General features: G+C 38.4%; 1 protein-coding gene across 1 annotated transcript in view; it reads left to right on the forward strand.

Annotated features, from left to right (window-relative positions):
• Positions 1-589: 589 nt before the first annotated feature.
• The window catches only part of PRRC1 (proline rich coiled-coil 1), a 47,558-nt gene continuing 27,466 nt past the window's right edge, over positions 590-20,681 (forward strand). The window contains exons 1-6 of the mRNA XM_021701765.2: positions 590-716; positions 5,275-5,397; positions 6,033-6,422; positions 8,374-8,534; positions 11,129-11,231; positions 15,030-15,193. Coding sequence (XP_021557440.1) covers positions 5,295-5,397; positions 6,033-6,422; positions 8,374-8,534; positions 11,129-11,231; positions 15,030-15,193 — 921 coding nt within the window. The 5' untranslated portion in view covers positions 590-716; positions 5,275-5,294. The remainder of the gene's footprint in view (positions 717-5,274; positions 5,398-6,032; positions 6,423-8,373; positions 8,535-11,128; positions 11,232-15,029; positions 15,194-20,681) is intronic.

The raw sequence follows: 20,681 nt of genomic DNA on the forward strand, positions 1-20,681 counted from the left end.
AGTTAAATACTGTCAACTTTTTAATGAGGCATTTTAGAATGCTCACAACTGTCAAGTCCAAGATCTCTATTAATGTGAAATCTATAAATGGGTTCCTAAAGGAATTTGGAAGCAACAAAAACAATTTTTCATGTGTTTAACACTCAGCAGTTTAAAAAAGTGCTTTCATACTCCTCATTTTGACTGTTACATGTCTGAATTAGAGATGGTAGATAATATTCTCATCTTACAGATGCAATTAGGGAGACAGGCGGTAACGAGGGTGCCGTTCCCGCGTGTAGGGTCGTGGAGAGCGAAGCATGACCGTGCTACTGGAAATGTTCTTGAAGGCGCCGGGGCCCACTCCCTGGGCAGCAGGACCTCAGGTCACAGGTACTCAGACGAGTTTAACCTGCGTTCCCGGAACGTGGCGGGGGCGCGACGAGGCTCCCAGAGGGCGGGGCGGGGCGAGGCGCGGGGCGGGGCTGGGCGAGACGAGGCTCCCGGCGGGCGGGGCGGGGCGGCGCGGGGCGGGGCGGCGCGGGGCGGGGCGGCGCGCGGTCGACGTGGCAGCCGTAGGGGCGTGCGCCTCCGGTGGCCATTTTGGAGGCGGGGACGCGCGGCCGCGAGCTCCTGCCGGCATCTTCGTGGTCTTCTCGGAGCCGTAGTCTGAGCACCCCGAACTCTCTGTCCCGCACTTTGCAGCTGCCACGCAGACACTCTCTCGGGCCCCCCAGGTGAGCGTCAGCCTAGCAGCGACGCGGGTGCTGGCGGGCGGCGGGATGGGATGCGGGCGCCAACGGGCGCAGTCCCTGCCAGGTGGGCGGGCCGGCCGGCCGGCGCCGCGGGATGATTAGGGTCGCGTCGGAGCCCCGCAGTTGTCGAGTCCCGAGCGCGGGCTGTGCGAGCGTGCACGGTGCGGCCGGGGCACGGGGGCCCTTGGCCAGACAAGCAGCCCCTGCCGCGCTTAGCACTGTGGGTGCGGGTCCTGGGTCTGGTTCTGGCTCTTTGCTCCGGGGCGCGGACCCAGACCTGCGCCCCTGGCCGTTTGGCTCCGCCTTCCAGCGCGCTGGCGGCCGGAGCGGGACGGGCGGCGGGCGCCCGCTGACCTTAGCCCGGCCCAGCCCGGCCTGGAGACGTGGCAGAGCCTGCGGGGAGGCCGCTGTCTCCAGGCACAGGATTTCGGCTGTTCCCGCCTTCTCCCGACTCCTGGGTCCACACACCGGGAACGGCAGTGGGAAGTAGCTTATTTAACCCCTAGGTTCCCCCAGCTTTTGCATTCTGCTCTTTGTTCGTTCTTGGGACCGGTTTCCGGCAAATTTGCAAGGTAACTCCTATCCTAGACTGGCAAAATTTATATCCATTTCTGTCAGTCAAGAGTAGGTGTTTTTGAGTGACAACATGTACTTGCTTGCCAGCATGACATTTTGGCGTTCCGGTCTTTTTCCTTCACAGCCACTATTTCATTCAGTTAACATTTATGGAAGTTTATTTTGGTATCAGAGCTGAGAATGTAGAGACAAAACTCACATCCTGCTTTGGAGTTCGTTATCTGTTAGAACATCAATAATAATTGCTTTTAATGCTTTTACTTTGATCAAAGCTGCATTATTCCATTTCTTTATTGTATTCTTATAAGTAGCCATTTACTTTGTACCAGAAAAACCACAATGGAAGCAAATTGGAAGAGGAGGGTCAGCCAGAGACTGAGGACTCAATTTTCTAAGCCATTTTCATCACTTTCTTTAATGTTGATACGTTAGTAACACTTTTTATGCTGATGAGCGGTATGCACTAAAACCTTTACCAGCTGACACTTCACTGTTATCACAGTAGCTTTCCTTCAGTAAGAAGGCATAATATTTATGCACACAAAATTTGCCTGATAACGTCATTAAGCCATTTCTTAGTGTGTCTTTTAAAGACTGAAAGAAATTGACCCTTTATTGCAGGTTATAAGTTGTTTTTATTGCACACGCTATTTGCCAACACATTCATTAATTTTAGGGATCAAGATTGTCTTTAAATGTGACTTCCAGTGGCCAGTGTAAGGATTTGGTAGCATCTGTAAGGAGGAAAATGGGGAGATGAAAAGAGGTAGCTTTGGCAGGGAGCAATGCAGTCCCCAGAAGGCTCTTTGTGTTCCAGGTTATCTCCCTTTGGTGTAGAGGTACTGAATGAAAAGATGGTGCCTCCCTGATCCCTGGTCTCTATTTAAATGCCATAGATGTTGCCTCTACTTTCACAACTAAACTCTTTGAAAGTGTTGTGTATTTCTACCTCACCTTCTCCTACTCGGTCCAGTTGAAACTGGCTTCTAGCCCCGCTCTTTCCATGGAAACTGCTCTCACTGTGTTCGTATCTTCAGTTTGGAAAATGGACTGCGTTTTTTCAGATACCACCCTATTTTGGCATTTCTGCAGCATTTGACACTGCTGCCCATTCCCACCTTGGAACTTCTTTGGCTTTTGGACACCACATTCTCCTGGTTTTCTCCTTTTTGGTCATCTCACTCTTCTCTGCAGGCTCATCTTTTGCCAGGCACTTTTTCAAGGATCAGTTGGGTCATCTTTTCTTTTTCACTTGGTGTTCTCTTCTTAGATAACCTTATCCCAGAACATGACTTTAGAGACTGTCAGTAAACTGAAGAAACCTACACTTACTGCTAAACCGCAGACCACGTCAGTATCTCTATTTGGGTGTTTCCAGGAGCTTAAACTCAGTATGTCCAATTTTAAACAGTGCATAATACCCCTTCCCCAAAAAGAAGACTTCAAACATCTTGACCTTTTCCCATATTCCCTATCTTAGTGAATGCATAGCCATCTATACAGTTAGTTGTGCAAGTCATGCCCCATATCCAGTTTTTGAATCTACTCATTCTTCCCTATCTCCCCTGTCATCACACTAGTCTAGGGCAAAGCTGATCACTCTTGGCACTATTGATACGTGGGGCCAGGTAATTCTTTCTTGTGAGGGTTTTTCTGTAAATTGTGCAATTTTTAGTGGTATTCCTAGCCTTTACCTACTAGGTACCAGTAGTTGCTCTAGTTCTGACAACCAAAAACGTCTCAGACGTTGCCCAGTGACCCCTGGGAGGCAAGATCACTCTCCTCCCCTCCGGCACTTGAGAAGCACTTGTCTTGGGAGTTCTCAGTTCCTGTATGAATTACTTCTATCCTCCTTAATAGTCTCTCTGCATTTACTCTGACTGCCCTGTGTCCCAACCTGCATACTGTGGTCAAAGGAATGTTTTCAGAACACAAATATGACTTGCCAAAAACTGGAATTAGCCTAAATGTCCTTCACCAGACCAGTAGATAAACTGTGGCACATCAGTAAAATGGAATACTGTTCAGCAATTTAAAAAAAATGTAGTGATACAGCCAACAACGTGGCTAGGTCTCAGCATTATATTGACTAAAAACAGGCCGATCTCAAAATGTTATATGCTGTATGATTCTATTTAGGTAACATTCATTAAATGAGAAAATGATAAGGGAATAGTCCGTTGTCACAGCTTGTGGTTAGTGGGAGGCTGTGACAAAGGAGCACCATGAAGGAGTTTCTCTAGGGTGATGGGACCGTTCTGAATCCTGATTGTGGTGTTGGTTATATGAGTCTTTGTGTATGATGAAACTTTATAGAACTACACACACACAGAAACATACACAAGTAGAAACAGGTGAAAATCCAAATAAAATCGTTAGTTACTAGTATTGCATCAGTGTTAATTTCCTGGGTGTGATCACTCTACTGCAGTTAGGTAAGATGCTGTTGGTGGGAGAAGCTGGGTGTAGGATGCTCAGGAACTCTGGTCTATTTTTGCATCTTTTTACAAATCTAAAATTTCTTCAAAAAAGTTAAAAGACAAGTATGTCATCCCCAGCTTGAATGCTGTGTGGTGCCTTTCTCTTCTTAAAAAACCCAACTCCTTGATGTGGTTTATAAGGTTCAACATGGTCTAGGTTCTTGCCTATGTCTCCGGTCTTCATTCTTTTTTTCCTGTTCCTTGCCACATGGGTTTTCTTGAATGTGTCTTGTCCCCTCTGCCTTACAGGGCTGGTATACATTGCGTATATTCACTTTTTCTGGAATCTTCCCTGTTTACTTCTTTTTCCTTGCCTAATTAAATTCTACACATCTTTCAGATCTCTGTTTATATGTGACTTCCTTTCCTCACTCAACTGAAAATCGTATTCTTCTCAAATAGGACGGTGTTCTTACCCTCAGAGCACATAATTAAGGCTACAGTTCATTGTATGTTAGTGGTATTATTTGATCCTCTCCTGTACTGGACTGTAAGTTTTCTGTTAGTTTTTGCTTACATTGTATGTCCAGAGGCACCAGTACAGTGCTTATCAAGCAAGTGACTTTCACTGAGTATTTGTTAAATGACTAAACACATCAAAATCAAAAACAGAAGTTTTATTTAGAGGTTTTGATTTTATACTCGAGACACACTTGAAAGTTCGTAATTTTTAAGGAAGTTTTCCCCTATTTTATAATCCATTTTTATCTTAGGACTGCTGTTTAGTTACCATGTAACATTTTTGCTGAAGTTAACATTTCTAAAAAATGAGACATATCATTTAGCCATTACTAAGTATGATTTTATTTTATTTATTTATTTTTAATATTTTATTTATTTATTTGAGAGAGACAGAGATAGTGAGAGAGAGCTCGAGCAGGAAGGAGGGGGAGAAGCAGACACCCCGCGGAGCAGGGAGCCCGACGCAGGGCTTGATCCCAGGACCCTGGGATCATGTCCTGAGCCGAAGGCAGAGGCTTAACCATCTGAGCCACCCAGGCGCCCCACTAAGTATGATTTTAAATGTGAACGAGGGACACTGGGAATTGAGCACATTTCAGTTTTTTTTTTTCAGGTTAACAGAAATAGCCCATATATAATGTTTAACGGGGAAAGAAAAAAAAACTTAATATATTTTTATTTTAAATGTAATAGTAACTGGAATGTAGATAAAAGTCTAACGTATATTCATGTGGCAGGAAATTATATTAGTGAGTTACTGTTTGAAATTTACAAATAGTTAACATAAAATTATTTCCCAATTATAAAGTATGTGTATGAAAATGTTACATGCGTATTACATGCATATTAAACATTGTCACAGACAGTGTTTTCCTAGGAATTTTGACAGATCCTTTATCCAGAAATAAGTGGCGTTATAAATCGTATAGACCTCTGTGTCTTGATGATTTCTTTCTAAAGTTATTCTTTAAAAATACACTTGATTACCGTGCAATATATGTTACATTTCTCTCTTTTTACAGTAAACCATAACTGAAGAAAAATGATGGAAGAGAGCGGAATAGAGACAACCCCCCCGGGGACCCCTCCACTGCACCCCGCGGGACTGGCCGCAGCTGCTGTGGCTTCCACCCCGCTGCCTTTAGGTATGTGGCCGTGCTGGCACCTCGTGTGTCTGGAGGGTAGGAACGACACCGTTAACTTTTCTCAGAGTCAGTTAAAAGAAAAATACATAGATGAAAACATCTCTGATCTTTTGCCAGGATGAAGGGAAGTGACCTTTTTTATTTAAGCCTAAAAGTATATTTTGCTTTGGGTAAACTTTTGTTCTCTATCGTCATACTGACTATAAATCATCTTCTTAGGACAAAACTATCCTAAAAAGCATGTGTTAGTTTTGTCTTGTGTTCGATGAGTTTGTGATGATTAACCTTCTGACCAAAATTTTTGAGTCACTGTGTAGGTTTTTATGCTGAAAGCAGCAGGGGTGAAAAACGGCTCTATTTTCTTTAAAAAGAGCAAAATGAATGAAAACAAAAAGATCTACTTACAAACAGGACTATAACAATTGTATATAACTGCTACTTTTACTTAGGGGAGTCGAAAGTCATTTGCACTTAGTCGTATGTGTTGTATGTTTTAAATAACACAGTGAAAAAAAGTTATTGGGTTATGGTCTGTTAAATTTTTAAATTTTGCAATAAAAAAGTAATGAGATACTTTGAAAACTAAGTGAAAAGCATTTCCAATTTTGTGGGTTTTTTTCCTCCCCATCTTCTAGCTGCAACCAGTTCTTTCTCTTCTCCAAATGTGTCGTCCGTACAGTCCTTGCCGCCACACGCGTACTCCACCCCTCAGCCGTCCCTCCCTCCTGTGAGGCCTTCCGCACCCTTGCCCTTCGTGCCGCCTTCACCGGTCCCTTCTGTTCCAGCCCTTACTACTTCCATCCCACCTCCTGTCTCTCCACCACCTGCTGCTGCCTTCAGTAATCCTCCTCTGTCCCACTTCCCGGCTTCATCTTCTGCCCCAAGCACTCTTTTATCTGCACCCTCTTCTGGTCCTCCCACGTCGGGATTTTCCGTTGGGGCAACTTACGACATTACAAGGGGACATGCAGGAAGAGCTCCCCAGACGCCCCTGATGCCGTCATTCTCTGCACCTCCGGTAACAGGTAATTCTCTCTTACTGATACTTTGAAATAAATGACTACAGCTAATGTTTAAATACGTTTTTTAATAACTGCTTTATTGGTAAATAATTTACGTATCATACAATTCACCCCTTTAAAGTATACAATTCAGTAGTTGTCACAGTATTTACAGAGTTGTGCCATCATCACTCTCATCAGTTATAGAACCTTCTAATCATCCCCAAAAAGAAGCCCTCTACCTGTTAGCAGTCACTCCCTACTTGCTCCCGATGTTCATAGCCCCAATCATTCATCTGTTTTATGTCTCCGAATATACCTATTTTGGATCTTTCATATAAATGGAATTGTACCATATATAGTCTTTTGTGAAAACTTCTTTCACTTAGTATTTTTTTTTTTGAAGATTTTATTTATTTGAGAGAGCAAGTGAGCGAGCACACGAGTGTGGGGAGGGGCAGAGGGAGGAGAGGGAGAAGCAGACTCCCCACTGAGCAGGGAGCCCGATGCGGGGCTCGATCCCAGGACCCTGGGATCATGACCTGAGCCGAAGGCAGACGCTTAACGACTGAGCCACCCAGGTTCCCCTTAGTATATTTTTAAGTTCATCCACATTGTAGCATGTGTCTGTACTCTGTTCTTTTTTATGGCTCAGTATTCCATAGTATGGATTTTCCTTCCACATTTTGTTGATTCATTTCATCCATTGATGAACTTTTGTGTTGTTTCTACTTTTTGGTATTATACTGCTTTTATGAACATTTGTGTACAAAACATTTGGGTTTTGTGAGGACCTATTTTCATGTCTCTTGGGTATATAACTACGCATGGAATTGTTCGCTTTTAAGAAACTGCTAGACTGTTTTCCAAAGCAGTTGCACCATTTCACTTTCTCATCAGTACTGTTTGAGTGTTTCAGTATTTCTGCATTCCTTTTTTTTTTTTTTTTTTTTTAACTTTTTTTCTTTTTTGCTACATTACTTTTAACTCCTATCTTTGATCTCTGGAGTTTTCTGTTCTCGCGTTTTGACATTTATATTATCAAAATAAAGCTGATGTTACTAGTAAATGATAAATTTTGTGTGTTGTAAAATGTAGAGTATGTATAGTGTATGTAGTGTCAGATAAAATTTGAAATACTTGTTCTAATATTTTGTATACTTATAGAGAGACACCAGGGTGATATTTGAGAGTCTTCTTTAAAGCTTTTCTTAAAAGGTTATCTGGACAAGAATGGTCCAGGGAGTAGTTTTATTTAGCCAGGTAGAAATTTAAAACCAAATAAAAGCTCAGGTGTGCCTTAAGTTTATGGTAATGGGCCATCTTTTCTAAGTCGGTTACACCTACCTTCTTGGCTTCCCTGGAATGGTTGTTGGAAACTAGTATCAAAACTTCGTCCTTGTCATCTTTTGCCTGTTACTTCTCATTTTAGGAAAAGAAGCAGCTTTGTTCTGATTTTTATTATCCAACTTTGCTAATCTACTTCTACAAATAAAATTTTTTGCATAGTACAGGCATTATGTCTGTGTCTTTGAATATGTGAATTTTATTTTTTGAGTTAAAGTAGGGCATATGAAATAAGTAGTAATTGTTACATGCTTTTATATGATGGGCTTGGGTGCTTACATCAATTATTTTTATGCATTGAAGGGATTAGAATTATAGTTGCCCACATCCAGGTGCTAAATGGGACCAACAGGAAGTACTTTTTGATAAATATTTTGCCCATTTTCAGAATGTTTAGTTAAAAAGCCTACAAAAAGGTCAGGAAATTTCTTCAGAATTTTGTTTCATTTGTATTTTGTGAAGGTTTAGGTGATTCTTGGAGTGCATAATTCAGTCTTGAAATGCCTGAGTATATATTTACATTATTAAAGCTATTTTGAACTACTTATCTCCTATAGTGTATCTTCTTTTTATAGAAAATAGTTTATGAAATAAATTACATATATTAGAAATTTTTGCCATTTACTAGGTATGTTGCCGACTCCCATTACTCAGCAAGCCAGTTTGACATCTCTGGCCCAGGGACCGGGGACCACATCAGCCATTACTTTTCCAGAGGAGCAAGAAGATCCTCGAGTTGGTAGAGGTCAGGATGAGGCATCTGCTGGTGGACTCTGGGGTTTTATTAAGGTAAGGGGTATTCAGTTTGAAAGTTATACTGAACTTTTTAATTTTGAAACTATTAGATGTTCATTAGAATGATTTTGAAAATATAGAATGGTATAATGAAAAAATAATTCTTTTTATTCTTATTACTAGTTTTCTATAGTTCTTCTCAGTCTTTTTCATGTGCATATCTGTGTAGGTGTAATTTTTTTAGTAAGTCAAAATGGGTAGTAACATGTGGACACTATTTTGTATCTTTTGTTTGTCTTTATCTAGCATATATCAGGAACATCTTCCCAGTCATAAATATTCTTCAGAAAATTTTTTTTTCTTTATGGCTATTTTTGCCCTCCATGCCATGGGGCATTTATTTCCCATATTTTACTAATGTACTTTAGCATTCTCTAATAGTAATTCTTACAAATACAACTATGATGAGCACTCTTGCATGCAGATCTTTATGCCCATCTCTGTTTTATTGAGGTTAATTCCTGATGAATGTCAGAGTGAACATTTTAAAAATTACTGATAAAAATGACTCTCCAGGAGGGTTATACCAAAATAGACTGTCCTAGCATTTTTCACTTGCCAGCACTCATTATGAATTTGAAATAGAATGTTTTCTAATTTGATAGACAAAAAAAATAACCTCGTTTTGATTTGCTTTTCTTGGTTACCAAATTTGAACATTTTTTCATATGTTTTTTTGTTTGTATTTTTTCTTTGTGAAGTCTCTAGTCGTGTTCTTTGCCCATTTTTGAATTGGGATGATTTTCCTTTCTAAATGAATTTGTAAGAGCTCCTCATGTAGTAATGTTTAATTACACGCTGTCATTTATTGACGTTTTCTCTTTTATCATACATTTAAATTTTATTACCCTTTTGTGATACAAAAGCTTCTAAATTTTCAGTAGTCTTTTTTTTCTTTTCATTTTTTTATGTTAAGAATGACCTTTTCCCACCACAGTATGTGGTAAATGTTCTGTGATTTCTTCTAATTCTTCTGTGGTTTCTTTTTTTTTTTCATACCTACCAATTTAATGTTTCTGACACTTAACTTTATTACGTAAAGTAGAAGTCAAACTTAATTTTCTTCCAACCACTTACTCAACTGTTCCAACATCATATCCCAGTGTTTTGATATGTCATCTTTATCTTAGTTATGCAGTTGTTTGTTAATGTCAGTTTCTGGACTCTGTGTTCTATTCTGCTGTTTGGCCTGTCCCTGCAATAGTACCCTACTATTTTAGTTATTGTTAACTCTGTTTATTATTATACTAATACTTATTGAAAGTCTACTCTGCTCGGGTGGGATGGGGAATATGCATTGATGAGTAAAGAAAGAAAGGTCAGTTCCAAGTCTCTGCGTTCATAACGATGGATCAGTATTTAGTTTTATAAGTTTGCCAGTTTCTCTTTACTTCAGAATTTTTCTTTACTAGTCTTTTCTGTTTATTTCTCTTAATGAATTTTGGGATTACTCTGTCACATTCCTCCCAATATTCTGAGGGTTTGGCTACAACTTAATTATATATTAAATATTTTTAAATCGGTAGGTGGCTAAATTATAACTAATTTACTACACTTGAGCTTTATGTTTCATAAAGATGGTATTTTCCTAAGCTTCTTTTTTTTTAATCCTTCTGTACTTTTTAAAGTTTTCTTCATACAGGTATTATTCCTTATTTCTCCGGTTAAGAGCATGTGTCAGTGTGTCCGTTAGCCCAGCTCGACATGTCTTGTAAATCGTTCTTTTAATACCCCGCGTAAGATTGGTTGACAGTTTTAAATACCCGTGTTACGGACTCCGCCTTTTTCTGACTCACCTTGGTTCAGTGGTAGGTTGGAAGAGGTGGAATGGTGGCCTGTTAGCCAGAGGCCATCTCAGGGGGCACGGCTCCCTTGAAGTCCTTTTTACCACCGGAGAAGTGTAGCACGTTAAGGGAAGACTCAAACCTGGTTCCTTCTGTTTAATAGTGTGGTTTTAAGAATTCAGAGGAATAGATCTGGGCTAAAAGAGAATTTGGGAATTAACACAACAAATATGAAGTAGGAAAAAAGAAGAAACATTAGTAGAAGATAGCAGAGTAATATATATTAATAGGTAACTTCTGGGGAATAAGGATGAGAAATGTTAATATTTTTATTTTTTTCTTAAGGAACCAAGTGTGAGTCTATGGAGACGACTAATTACAGTTTTTATTTGGGACCTTGATGGATAAGTTTTACCTGGTCTTTCATAGAAATAAGTAGATGAGAAATGAAATTAAAATACACAGAGAAAGAAAATGCGTGTGTATGTATACATGTATAAAATGAATACGTATGAATATATACATCCATAAAATGAACACACATATGTGTGTGTATACCTACTTCCCAGGTCAGTGCTCCTCACAGTGTGATCTGCAGACTGCATGGGTCTATGAGAAGGAGAGAAGGTGAGAGTGAGCATTTTGAAAGCTTAAGAGCAATTTGACATGGCCATAACCTTGTTTTTCTTACATGTTAAAAAATTACAGGTCTGCGATGTATCAAAAACTTTAAAAAAGTTTTCTCTCACCATTAGGTGTTCTTTACTTAGAATGGGCGTTCATATGTCAATTTGTCTTGTGCAGGGTGTGGCCGGAAATCCTATGGTGAAATCTGTGCTCGATAAAACAAAACATTCAGTAGAAAGCATGATTACAACGCTGGACCCTGGCATGGCTCCGTATATCAGTACGTACTTAAGATAGAGCAGCATGTGCTGTACGTTTTTAAAGTATTTGCCTTTGTCAGCCTCTCACTGTGATTCCATAGTCTTGTAATCAGTGGAAATCCTTTTATGTTGTAAGTTGATTGTAAGTCTTAGTGTTGGTATTATTAATTTATCTTTTTCTTAGTCACAAATAAATTTTGAAAACTCCACAGAATGAACTTTGGGAGGAGTAAAACCAATATGCATTAGTATACTAATTAGTATACTTCAATTGTAAGTAATACATTTTAATTATAAATACAGTTAGTGTTGCTTTGTATGAATTTTATTTTATTCACTAAGGACATTTGAAATGATGCTTTGTTTATATTTGATTTTGATAATTGTCCAGTTATCTGTTTTAATTAAATGTGATTATGCTTAACCTGGGAATAATATTTTTAGAGGAAGTTAATCTATTTATTAATAATACCTGATTAGTAAGTTTGGTGGGGAAGCTATTTTAAGCACCTTTGAATCCTCCTTCCCAAGAATTCTCCGGACAGATGACATAGACATACATGCTGTCTGCCATTTAATTTTAAATGTACATGTCCAGTGTGTGAAGAAGCAATTGCTTAGCAGGATCACTGAGCAATTATTAGTCATTCTGTTAAAGATAACAACTTGGAAGCCAAAGCTGTGCACTAGAACAGAGGTACTAGAACAGAGGTTTTCAGTAGCAATAATAAGTCAGTAGCTTTCAGGAGTCTTGATGCTGTTGGTGGTTTACAGTTTAGTAAATGTCAAAGAATAAGACCTTAGTAAGAAGTATCATTTACTAAGTTCTTGCTCTGCCAGGCAGTACTTAGAAACTCTGCAAGGTAAGTATTTTTCTCAAGTTTGAGGTGAGGAACCCCTGGGTTCAGAGAGATCATTATTCTAGGCCACACAGCTTGGTGGAGCTAGATTGGGCCCATATTCAATTTGTTTTTGCACTTAGCCACTTTGCTTCCCTGAAAGTATAAAATTGAATCAAGTATTAAGTCATCTGAATTGTTTTTTGTGTTCATAACTACCAGAGGATTTAGAAACTGGACCCTCCCCTAGATATGGCTTTATAATGTTCATAATAATTGAATTTGACATAATTAATGTGTCATATATATTCTTTTCTTCACAAGCTTGTATTTTGAATGAGGGAAAGAAAGGAAATTAGTATTTTTGGAGTCCTTGCTATTTTAACGGGTACTGTGTTAGACTGTGAAAGCAGTTACTTAATCCTTAGAACAAGCCCTGTGAGGTGGCAGATACTTTACTGTGAAGAAATAAGCTCATTGACTTCCCCAAGGTAACAGAGCTAATGAAGTCAGGACTCAAACCCAAGGCTTATTCTCAGGCCAGTAGTCAGCCTGACATCAAGAAAAAGGCAAAAGACGAAGGGGCTGGGGTTATAGGGGAAGATACAAAATGAAATGTCTATTAGCGAAATCATAACAATATATAGTCTTAATCAGTTAGCTATAAAAAGCAATAAAACTGATGTGAAAAAGTTGACACCTTATTGACAGGCAGCAAAAGCAAAGACTATTCTGATGTAACAAAACTTGAGTTAAAGCTTAAGGTATTCTTACAGAAATATTCTAGAAATCACCGTAACAGTTTCAGATGTATCAAGAAAGCATAAGAACTGTTAGAAATGCATTTTATGGGGCGCCTGGGTGGCTCAGTTGGTTAAGCGACTGCCTTCGGCTCAGGTCATGATCCCAGCGTCCTGGGATCGAGCCCCACATCGGGCTCCCTGCTCAGCGGGAAGCCTGCTTCTCCCTCTCCCACTCCCCCTGCTTGTGTTCCTCTCTCGCTGTCTCTCTCTCTCTCTGTGTCAAATAAATAAATAAATAAAATCTTAAAAAAAAAAAAAAAAGAAGAAATGCATTTTAACACAGTTAAGCTTCCTGTGTTCTTAGAATTACTTTTCCCGTCATCATTAAAGTTGGCACTACTTATTACAGAAAGGCTGAAAAAGCCTTTTGAGCTGAAGTTCAGTGGAACGGTACTCAGATAGGGTCAAGAGACATGTCCCACAAGGAGGAAAAAATGAGTAAAAAGTGTATTTGTTCTCTTCTCTCCTATGGGAGTCAATGCTTTTAGGTTTTAGTAACTTATGAAATTCTAGTAAAGATAGGAGCTATAGATCATCCTATTAGGAAAAAAGATACTTGATAAAAAGCCCACGTATTTTGAAGATACTATCAGCTATTCCACAACATATTAGGGAAAAGCATAGCATTGTTTCTGGGGCAAAATGGTTTACCATACAAACAGCTTTCTGGATAAATCTGTTTACTAGTGATAGCCATTAATACTAAGTAGCAAAATACGCTATGCTCAGAACTAGGTCTTTGAACTCAGTATGTCACAAACTGTTAGATAAAGATTTTTTTAAAAGTTAGGTGTATTTGATCAAATTACTCTGTCTAAATGGTACATAGGTTTTAAAAATAATTGAAAATAAAAAGGTTTTAAAATATTTATTTCATATCTTAGCCTTTTTAAATTTCAAGTTTTATATATGTTGGTATTTCCATTTCCTTATATGCTTGCATATTAGGACAGTAATAGTTGTATAATTTATAACTAAATATCCCATTTGTGGCATCTGCTGTTTTTTTTTCTTTTAATGATGTGGTTGTATGATAAAGTTGACTCCCACATTTAAACTGTTTTCTAGATAAAAAACATTTCATGGCAGTCCTCATTTAGTGCAGGCTTCTTTACAACTCTGACAAATTACTTGTAATCATCAATAACAGTCTTCATTTTCATTTTCTCTAGTGTATCCTAAATGTGTAACTTGGATTTCACAAGCCACATAATTCATTTCTGTGATAGCTCAATAGTTGAAGGCCTAGGAACTCCAGCATCCCGATGGTATTAGAAGTTTGTGTATAATAGATGTGTGTCTTTATTAACCAACAGCAGAAAAACCATTTTGATTTGCAGCCTTAAAAAATGCAATGTTTTATCCAAAGTTTAAACTTACTAGAAAATGAGATCTTGTGAAATCAATAGAGTGATATAGTAGAAAATTAAACTTTTTTCATAGCTGTTAGAACATTATTTCCCAAATTGACATCTATGGAAAACTTTCTAGGAGTGGTTATTAGATGTTAACATATTCCATGAACACATTAAGTATGGAAAGTAGTACTGGGTTAAAGCCATGAATTTTAACTTTTGGTTTTCTCAGAATCTTGATATAATGTTCATTGTGAATTTCTAAGAAAGAAACGTATAAAGTATTTCCCAAGCTTGTTTGACCACAAAATGCTGTTTTAAGGTGGGGCTACTAATACATTCTGGAACAGTATTCCATAGAAAAAAAACTGTTGTGTTCTGTGGCAGATGGGATACTCAGAACCATTAGAAGATATGTGCTATCTTCTGCCTGCAGATGAGACTCCCTCAGATAATGCATTAAGTGCTCATTTTTAAGTCAGGAAAAGTGGTAGTTTGGGTCTAAGCACTTGGAATAAGATGCTGTTAGATGAGGAGATGAAAACGTGTGTGATGGATCAGCTGTGTAGTGAAAAGAAGATTTTGGTATGTGACAGACCTAGGTTTGAGTCCCGACATCGTCGCTAAGTAAGTAGCTGTGTTACCTTAGGCAAGGCCTTATCAATCTTAGTTTCCTCAGCCTATAAAAAAGTTCATCATCTGTATCTTGCTGTATTTTGTGAGGTCAGTAATAATTATTAATAAAATGTTAGCATATGGCATTGCTTATGAGAATTTCATTATTTTAATTTGGAATTGAAATTTTCTTCTGATCTTTGTAGAATCTGGAGGTGAACTGGATATTGTAGTGACCTCAAATAAAGAAGTAAAAGTTGCTGCCATCCGAGATGCCTTCCAGGAGGTCTTTGGCTTAGCTGTGGTCATAGGGGAAGCTGGACAGTCCAATATTGCCCCACAGCCAGTGGGCTATGCGGCTGGATTAAAAGTGAGTAATACAACACCTTTTTTCAGCATAAAGAAACTGGCAGTTAATTTTTTCATAATTCTGATAATCTTTTGCTCTTTATGGAGCTAATGGGTTTCTACATTCTAAGGTATTGATCATCTTGGTTTTTATTTAGACAACTGTTGTGTAATGAAGATACAGTGGAGTTTTAATTTAAAGAAACTCAGGGTAGGTTTTGATGCTTGGGCAGGGGAGGAAACAACTTGCAGAGAACACAGAGAGAGTAGTTAGTCCTAAAAGAAATCTTAACCTAGTGCTAACCTTTAAGTTCTACTGAATTTAAAAATTTTGTACTGAAATTACAGTACCTTTAGAATTCTCTAAGCTTTTTATTACTATCACTATTAATAATACTTTACACTTACGTATTTCTTCATGGTTTTGGGGACTCTAACATTTGAAAGTTTCAGAGTAGTAATGGAGTTCCAGTAGGCAGGTTCTAGATTGGCCCTTTTAAGTCTCCCTTTTCTCTTGTACTTGGTGAGGGGACTCAGCATTCATCCGGAAAGCTTTCTCTTGCTTTCTTGCTTTGATTCTTCCCCTTCTCCATCCTTTTAATTCCCTTGCCTTAAGGACCTGACTGCCTGGCACCTTATAGGTATGTATAATACTTATATATAACCAGAGTTTGCCAAGGTCTCTTTTAATAGAGACCTATTAAATATTATCAATAATAACATCAATAGGAAGAGGCTTCCTTAGTTTTGCCATAGTGAGAGAAGAGGATCTTCTGATCAAGTCTATAGATAATAAATTCTCCATAACAGGGACAGATGATAGGGTAACTTATTTTAAAGAGAAATTTCATACAACCACATACACCACCACTTCAATATTACAGTTTGTCTTCTGGCCTGTTACCATTAAAAAACTTGTCACACATCTGCATGAAACCAGTTCCATTCTCAGTGAACTAGGTCTGGTCCCCTCAAGCCAGTGAAGGTTAAAGTTCCAAGAATCCTGTCCTCTCATACATTTTTTTACCACCAGCATATAGACACGCAAGAACAAATGAACAGTGAACAGGTCATCAGCAAACAAATATTTCTCCCACTTAAAAAAGCAAACGAAAGAAATTTTGAACAAATTTTTTTTAACCTCCTCTCCTCATCATCTACCACCTTAATTTTTTTGCTGCTTTTTGCAGCAAAACTCCTCCAAAGAATTGCCAACATCTTATCTCTAATTGTTCCCTTCATATTCTCTTACACCCGGCCCCGTCAGGCACTTAGCCTGACTCCCCAGAGAATGCTGCGCAGGTCAGCAGTGTTCCCCATCTTGTTTTGCCTGTCACTGGCTTTTGAGACAGTTGTTATTCTTTAATGTTTCTTTCACTTGACTTCTGAAGTGCCATACTTTTGTTTTTTTCCTTGCCTCACTATTTGCTCACTCCCCTGTGCCTCCTTTGCTGGTTCCCCCTAATCTTGTCTTTACATTCCCTCCCTCGTGAGTTGATAGTGTCTGGTGGCTTTAAATACCATCTGTGTGTGGACAGTTTCAAGTTTCTATCTCCAGCACAGGCCTCTCATGTCAGCTAGATTTATGTAAAAGTTGCCTCCTCAACCCCTTAACTTGAATGTCTCAAACTTAACCATGTTTAGCATCCATCTGCTTTTCTTTCCTCCAAGCCTGCTCCTCTGGCCTTGTCTATCTCCATTCATTGATGGCAGAACTATTCTTCCATTTTCTCAGGTGAGAAACCTTGGAGTCACCCTTGACTCCTCTCTTTACCTATGTCCAGTTCATTAAGAAATCTTGTTCGTCCTCCACACTTGTTCACAGTGTGTCCAGCATCTGACTCTTCTCACATGCCCACCGCCACTGCAGTGTCTTGATGGAACCTTGCCATTGACTTCTACTAGGCCATCCGATTTTAGCATTATCTGAATGGGGTAACCTTGTGGCCCTCTAGGTCCTTCTGAACGGAGTAGCCAGGTGATCCTTTCCAGTCACAGGTCAGAGCGTGTCACTTGTGTTTCAGCACTTTATATTTTACCCGTTGTAAACCCACATTCCTTACGGTGGCTTCCACGGCCCCACACAGTCTGGCTGACGTGGTGCTTGTTCCCTGTCTGGCTGCCTCTCCGGCTGGTCTTCCCCTTGCTCACTCGCGCCAGGCACTTCAGTTCCCTTCTAGCTCTTCCTACTTGACTGGCATGCCCTCGCTTAGCCTTTTCACTAGCTCTTTCTTCTCTTGGGGACATTCTCCCTCAAATGTGTACTTGGTTGGCTCTCTTAAACCTTCTTTAAGTCTTCAATCTTCCTTGCACGGCGTGGCCTGTCCTGACTGCCTGTTTAGTACTACATTCCACACTTCTGTACCAAGATCACCCTTCTGTGCCTCTGTTTTCTTTCCTGTAGTACTCAGCACCTTCTCCTACACTCTATCATTGTGTTTTATAGTGTTTTCCCACAAGAATTAAGGTCCTCAAGAGCAGGAATTTTGGTTTGGTTCACAGATGTGAACTCTTAGATATCCTTTAGAATGAATATCTAGCAGTTTTATCAAAATGTCTAAACTGTAAACATCAGAATTAAAAGTGTAAGGGTGTGTTTTTAAAATTAATCATTTATTTCCTCAAGTTAGCAGTCTAATACAGAAAACATTTTCATTGTAGGATCTGCTTCCAGTTTTGGTTTAACACCCTATCAGTTTCATGAGAAGAATAAAGATTTTTCACTTAATAGCACTCCAGCGGCCCACCTGTTGCAGTACCTTGATCGAACCTCCACAGTCAAACAGTGGTCTTCAAACTGGTCTAGAAGTACCTCTTGATACACAAAGATTTTACAAGATCTGAGGAGACCCAGAGAGTTTTAAGGAACCCAGCTTCTTCAGCTTCCATATGTACTCTTGCCTAAAAATTTTCTGCCCATATGTACCTGCGATTAAGGCAACTTGTTCTCCTTTCCCATCTCCCCCTTAGGAAGCCCTGTTCTCTCCCTTTGGGAAATGAAACATACCTCTTACCCACCAAATATTCACGTGATACATTGCCTCCGAACATGAAAGACTCCTGAGTGTCATCTGAAGGGACAATTCAAAATTGTTTTTGATGTTGGGAATACAAATAACATAATGACTGGGTAAAACCCTTTTGCAAGTCATATGGTTTCCAGTTGTTTGTTCCCATCAAAACTGAAGAGAGACCAGACAGAGTTGTCAGCTGATAGGTCATTAATTTTTTATGATAAATCACCATGTGATATTTGGAATATAACTCAAAATTTTCATGGTTTTTAAAACATGTGTCTTAAATATTTTGTTATATTAAATATTATTACATAGAAGATACTTAAAATCATTAGGTGCTGCTCTTAAAAGGCTGATTGAGATTTTTTTCTAAAAGAAAAACCTCATCTTCTAGGTAATATTAATCCATCAGTTTATGTGGTGGTTTTATTAGTGTTTGACAGATTCATTTTTGCTGTTGGTTTTTGCCCTTCAAATTCAAATATTCGGGTTTCTTTTCCATAATTTTAAATAAAAGCTTAAAATCAAAATTCATTGAAACTGATGCATGCATAGGAAAATCATTTACAAATTTATCAGCTGTTTTTTTCAGAAGCAGTAGAGGGAGCTAATGAGAAGAAAAATAATGTAGAATCCTAGAATATTAAAATTTGAACCCAGATTTTTTACTCCCCATCAGACTTTGTTTGAAGGAAAACTTAGGTTTAAGGAAATAAATCTGCCATAAGTAACATTAGGGAGCTTCTGAAACTTATGTGCCAACCGTTAATTTCATTGCAGAGTCATAGTTATGACCACTGTTTTATAACTTACTTTACCAAAGATGTAGATAATATTTATATGCAGGTAAGAAGAAGCATGGAATTTTGATTAAACCAAATCGCTTAGTATAAACTCTTAGAGTACAGGATAAGCTCTGGGGGCCTTTCTGTATCCTTCCGTTTGAGATAATTACTTCAGTGTGGCCTCAAAACTACCTAATTCTTGATCCCTTACACTTCTGAAAATAAAGTTAAAATTTTATTCTCAAAAACATTGGTAGGGACTGATCTTAAAGCGTCTATTCCAAAAGATGCCACACTTAATTAACATCAGAGGAGAAGAGGCACATATAACCCCCTCTTCATTTTCCTTATGAAATACAAAGTCCTATGTTGTAGTATAGTAAAAAATGAACAAACTTAGTTTCCTGGAAACATTAAATCTAGGAATATTTTGTTGTTGTGCTTAGCTTAGATATCTTCAAAGAGTTAGGGATGAATCTCTTAAATATCCCACTAACTCCCTAATCAAAATTCAACCGTAACTGATTTCCTCTTGGGAGGAAAATGATTGAGGCAAATTTACATTATCCAGTATAACATCTTATCTGTTACATTTTCTTTCAAATTCAACAGCTGCCTCCTCATTCACTGTTAGTAGATTTACATCATTCAGATTCTTAACATGAGTAATAAAAATTTTTAAGAAGGCCCTTATTTCTTCCCTTCTTCGTTTTTTCGTGTAGTGTTTTCTTACTGAATGTCTCTAGGGTTAGACAGTTGTGTGTGGTACTAGAGAGATAAGAGTGAGCAAAAATACAGTCGATATTAAGTGTAGCTTAATTCATATCTTCTTTCATCCTTAATCTTTATAAGCTAATGTCTTAAATTGGTTTACCCATTTTCATGCACTGGTCACCTTCTCTTCTTTATTTCTGTTGTCTCCGAAGTAAGTCCATTTGTCTCTAGAAGTGTCCTAGCTTTTGAAATTTTCATTTGATGAGAATTGACCACTTTTTCTCATTCACTACTTACCTCTGCTGTCCATAGGAAAAGTAGGCTAATGTATTATCCATGGTAGTTTTATTCAAAAATAGAATGCATTTTGTCTTGCTTTTTGAACACTTACTGTCACTTCTCTTATGATCACTGTTTATGAAGTGATTCAGATAAAGTAGTAAATAGCAACTTTACGAAAAACTTGTAATTTTCTACCATAAGAAATGTATTGATGATTTTGAGTTATCTATACAGTGTTCTCAGCCCCTCAGTTTTATTGCATAAATGGTAAATAAGTTTTGGTGCGATGTATACATTTGCAGTTAAATATAAATCAGCTGCCATTTTGGTGCATATTTTAAGGCTATATTTAAAGGAAGTAAGAAGCAAGAGAAAAAAAACATTCACTTTGATACAATGGCCTACCTAGATACCTGAAGGGAAAATTAATTAAAAACTACTAGGGCTGAAAAAAGATTTTTATCAGTAAGATATCCCGTTGGCAGATCAACGTTAAGAAGTACATAGTTTCATTTTATTAGTAATAACCAAGTAGAACATTAATATAAAAATAATCCATTTCGTAGTAGCAACCCAAATAATAGTGTATGTGGGAATAACTTGGAATATGCTCTATAAACTGTTAATACTGAGGGGAACATGAATTGGACTTCTGTACTATTTACTCTTCATACTTCTGTATTTGAATGTTTACAATGGGTATATAGGTGTT

This window comes from Neomonachus schauinslandi, chromosome 7 (genome assembly GCF_002201575.2).
Source record: "Neomonachus schauinslandi chromosome 7, ASM220157v2, whole genome shotgun sequence".
In the NCBI taxonomy this organism is placed as follows: domain Eukaryota; kingdom Metazoa; phylum Chordata; class Mammalia; order Carnivora; family Phocidae; genus Neomonachus; species Neomonachus schauinslandi.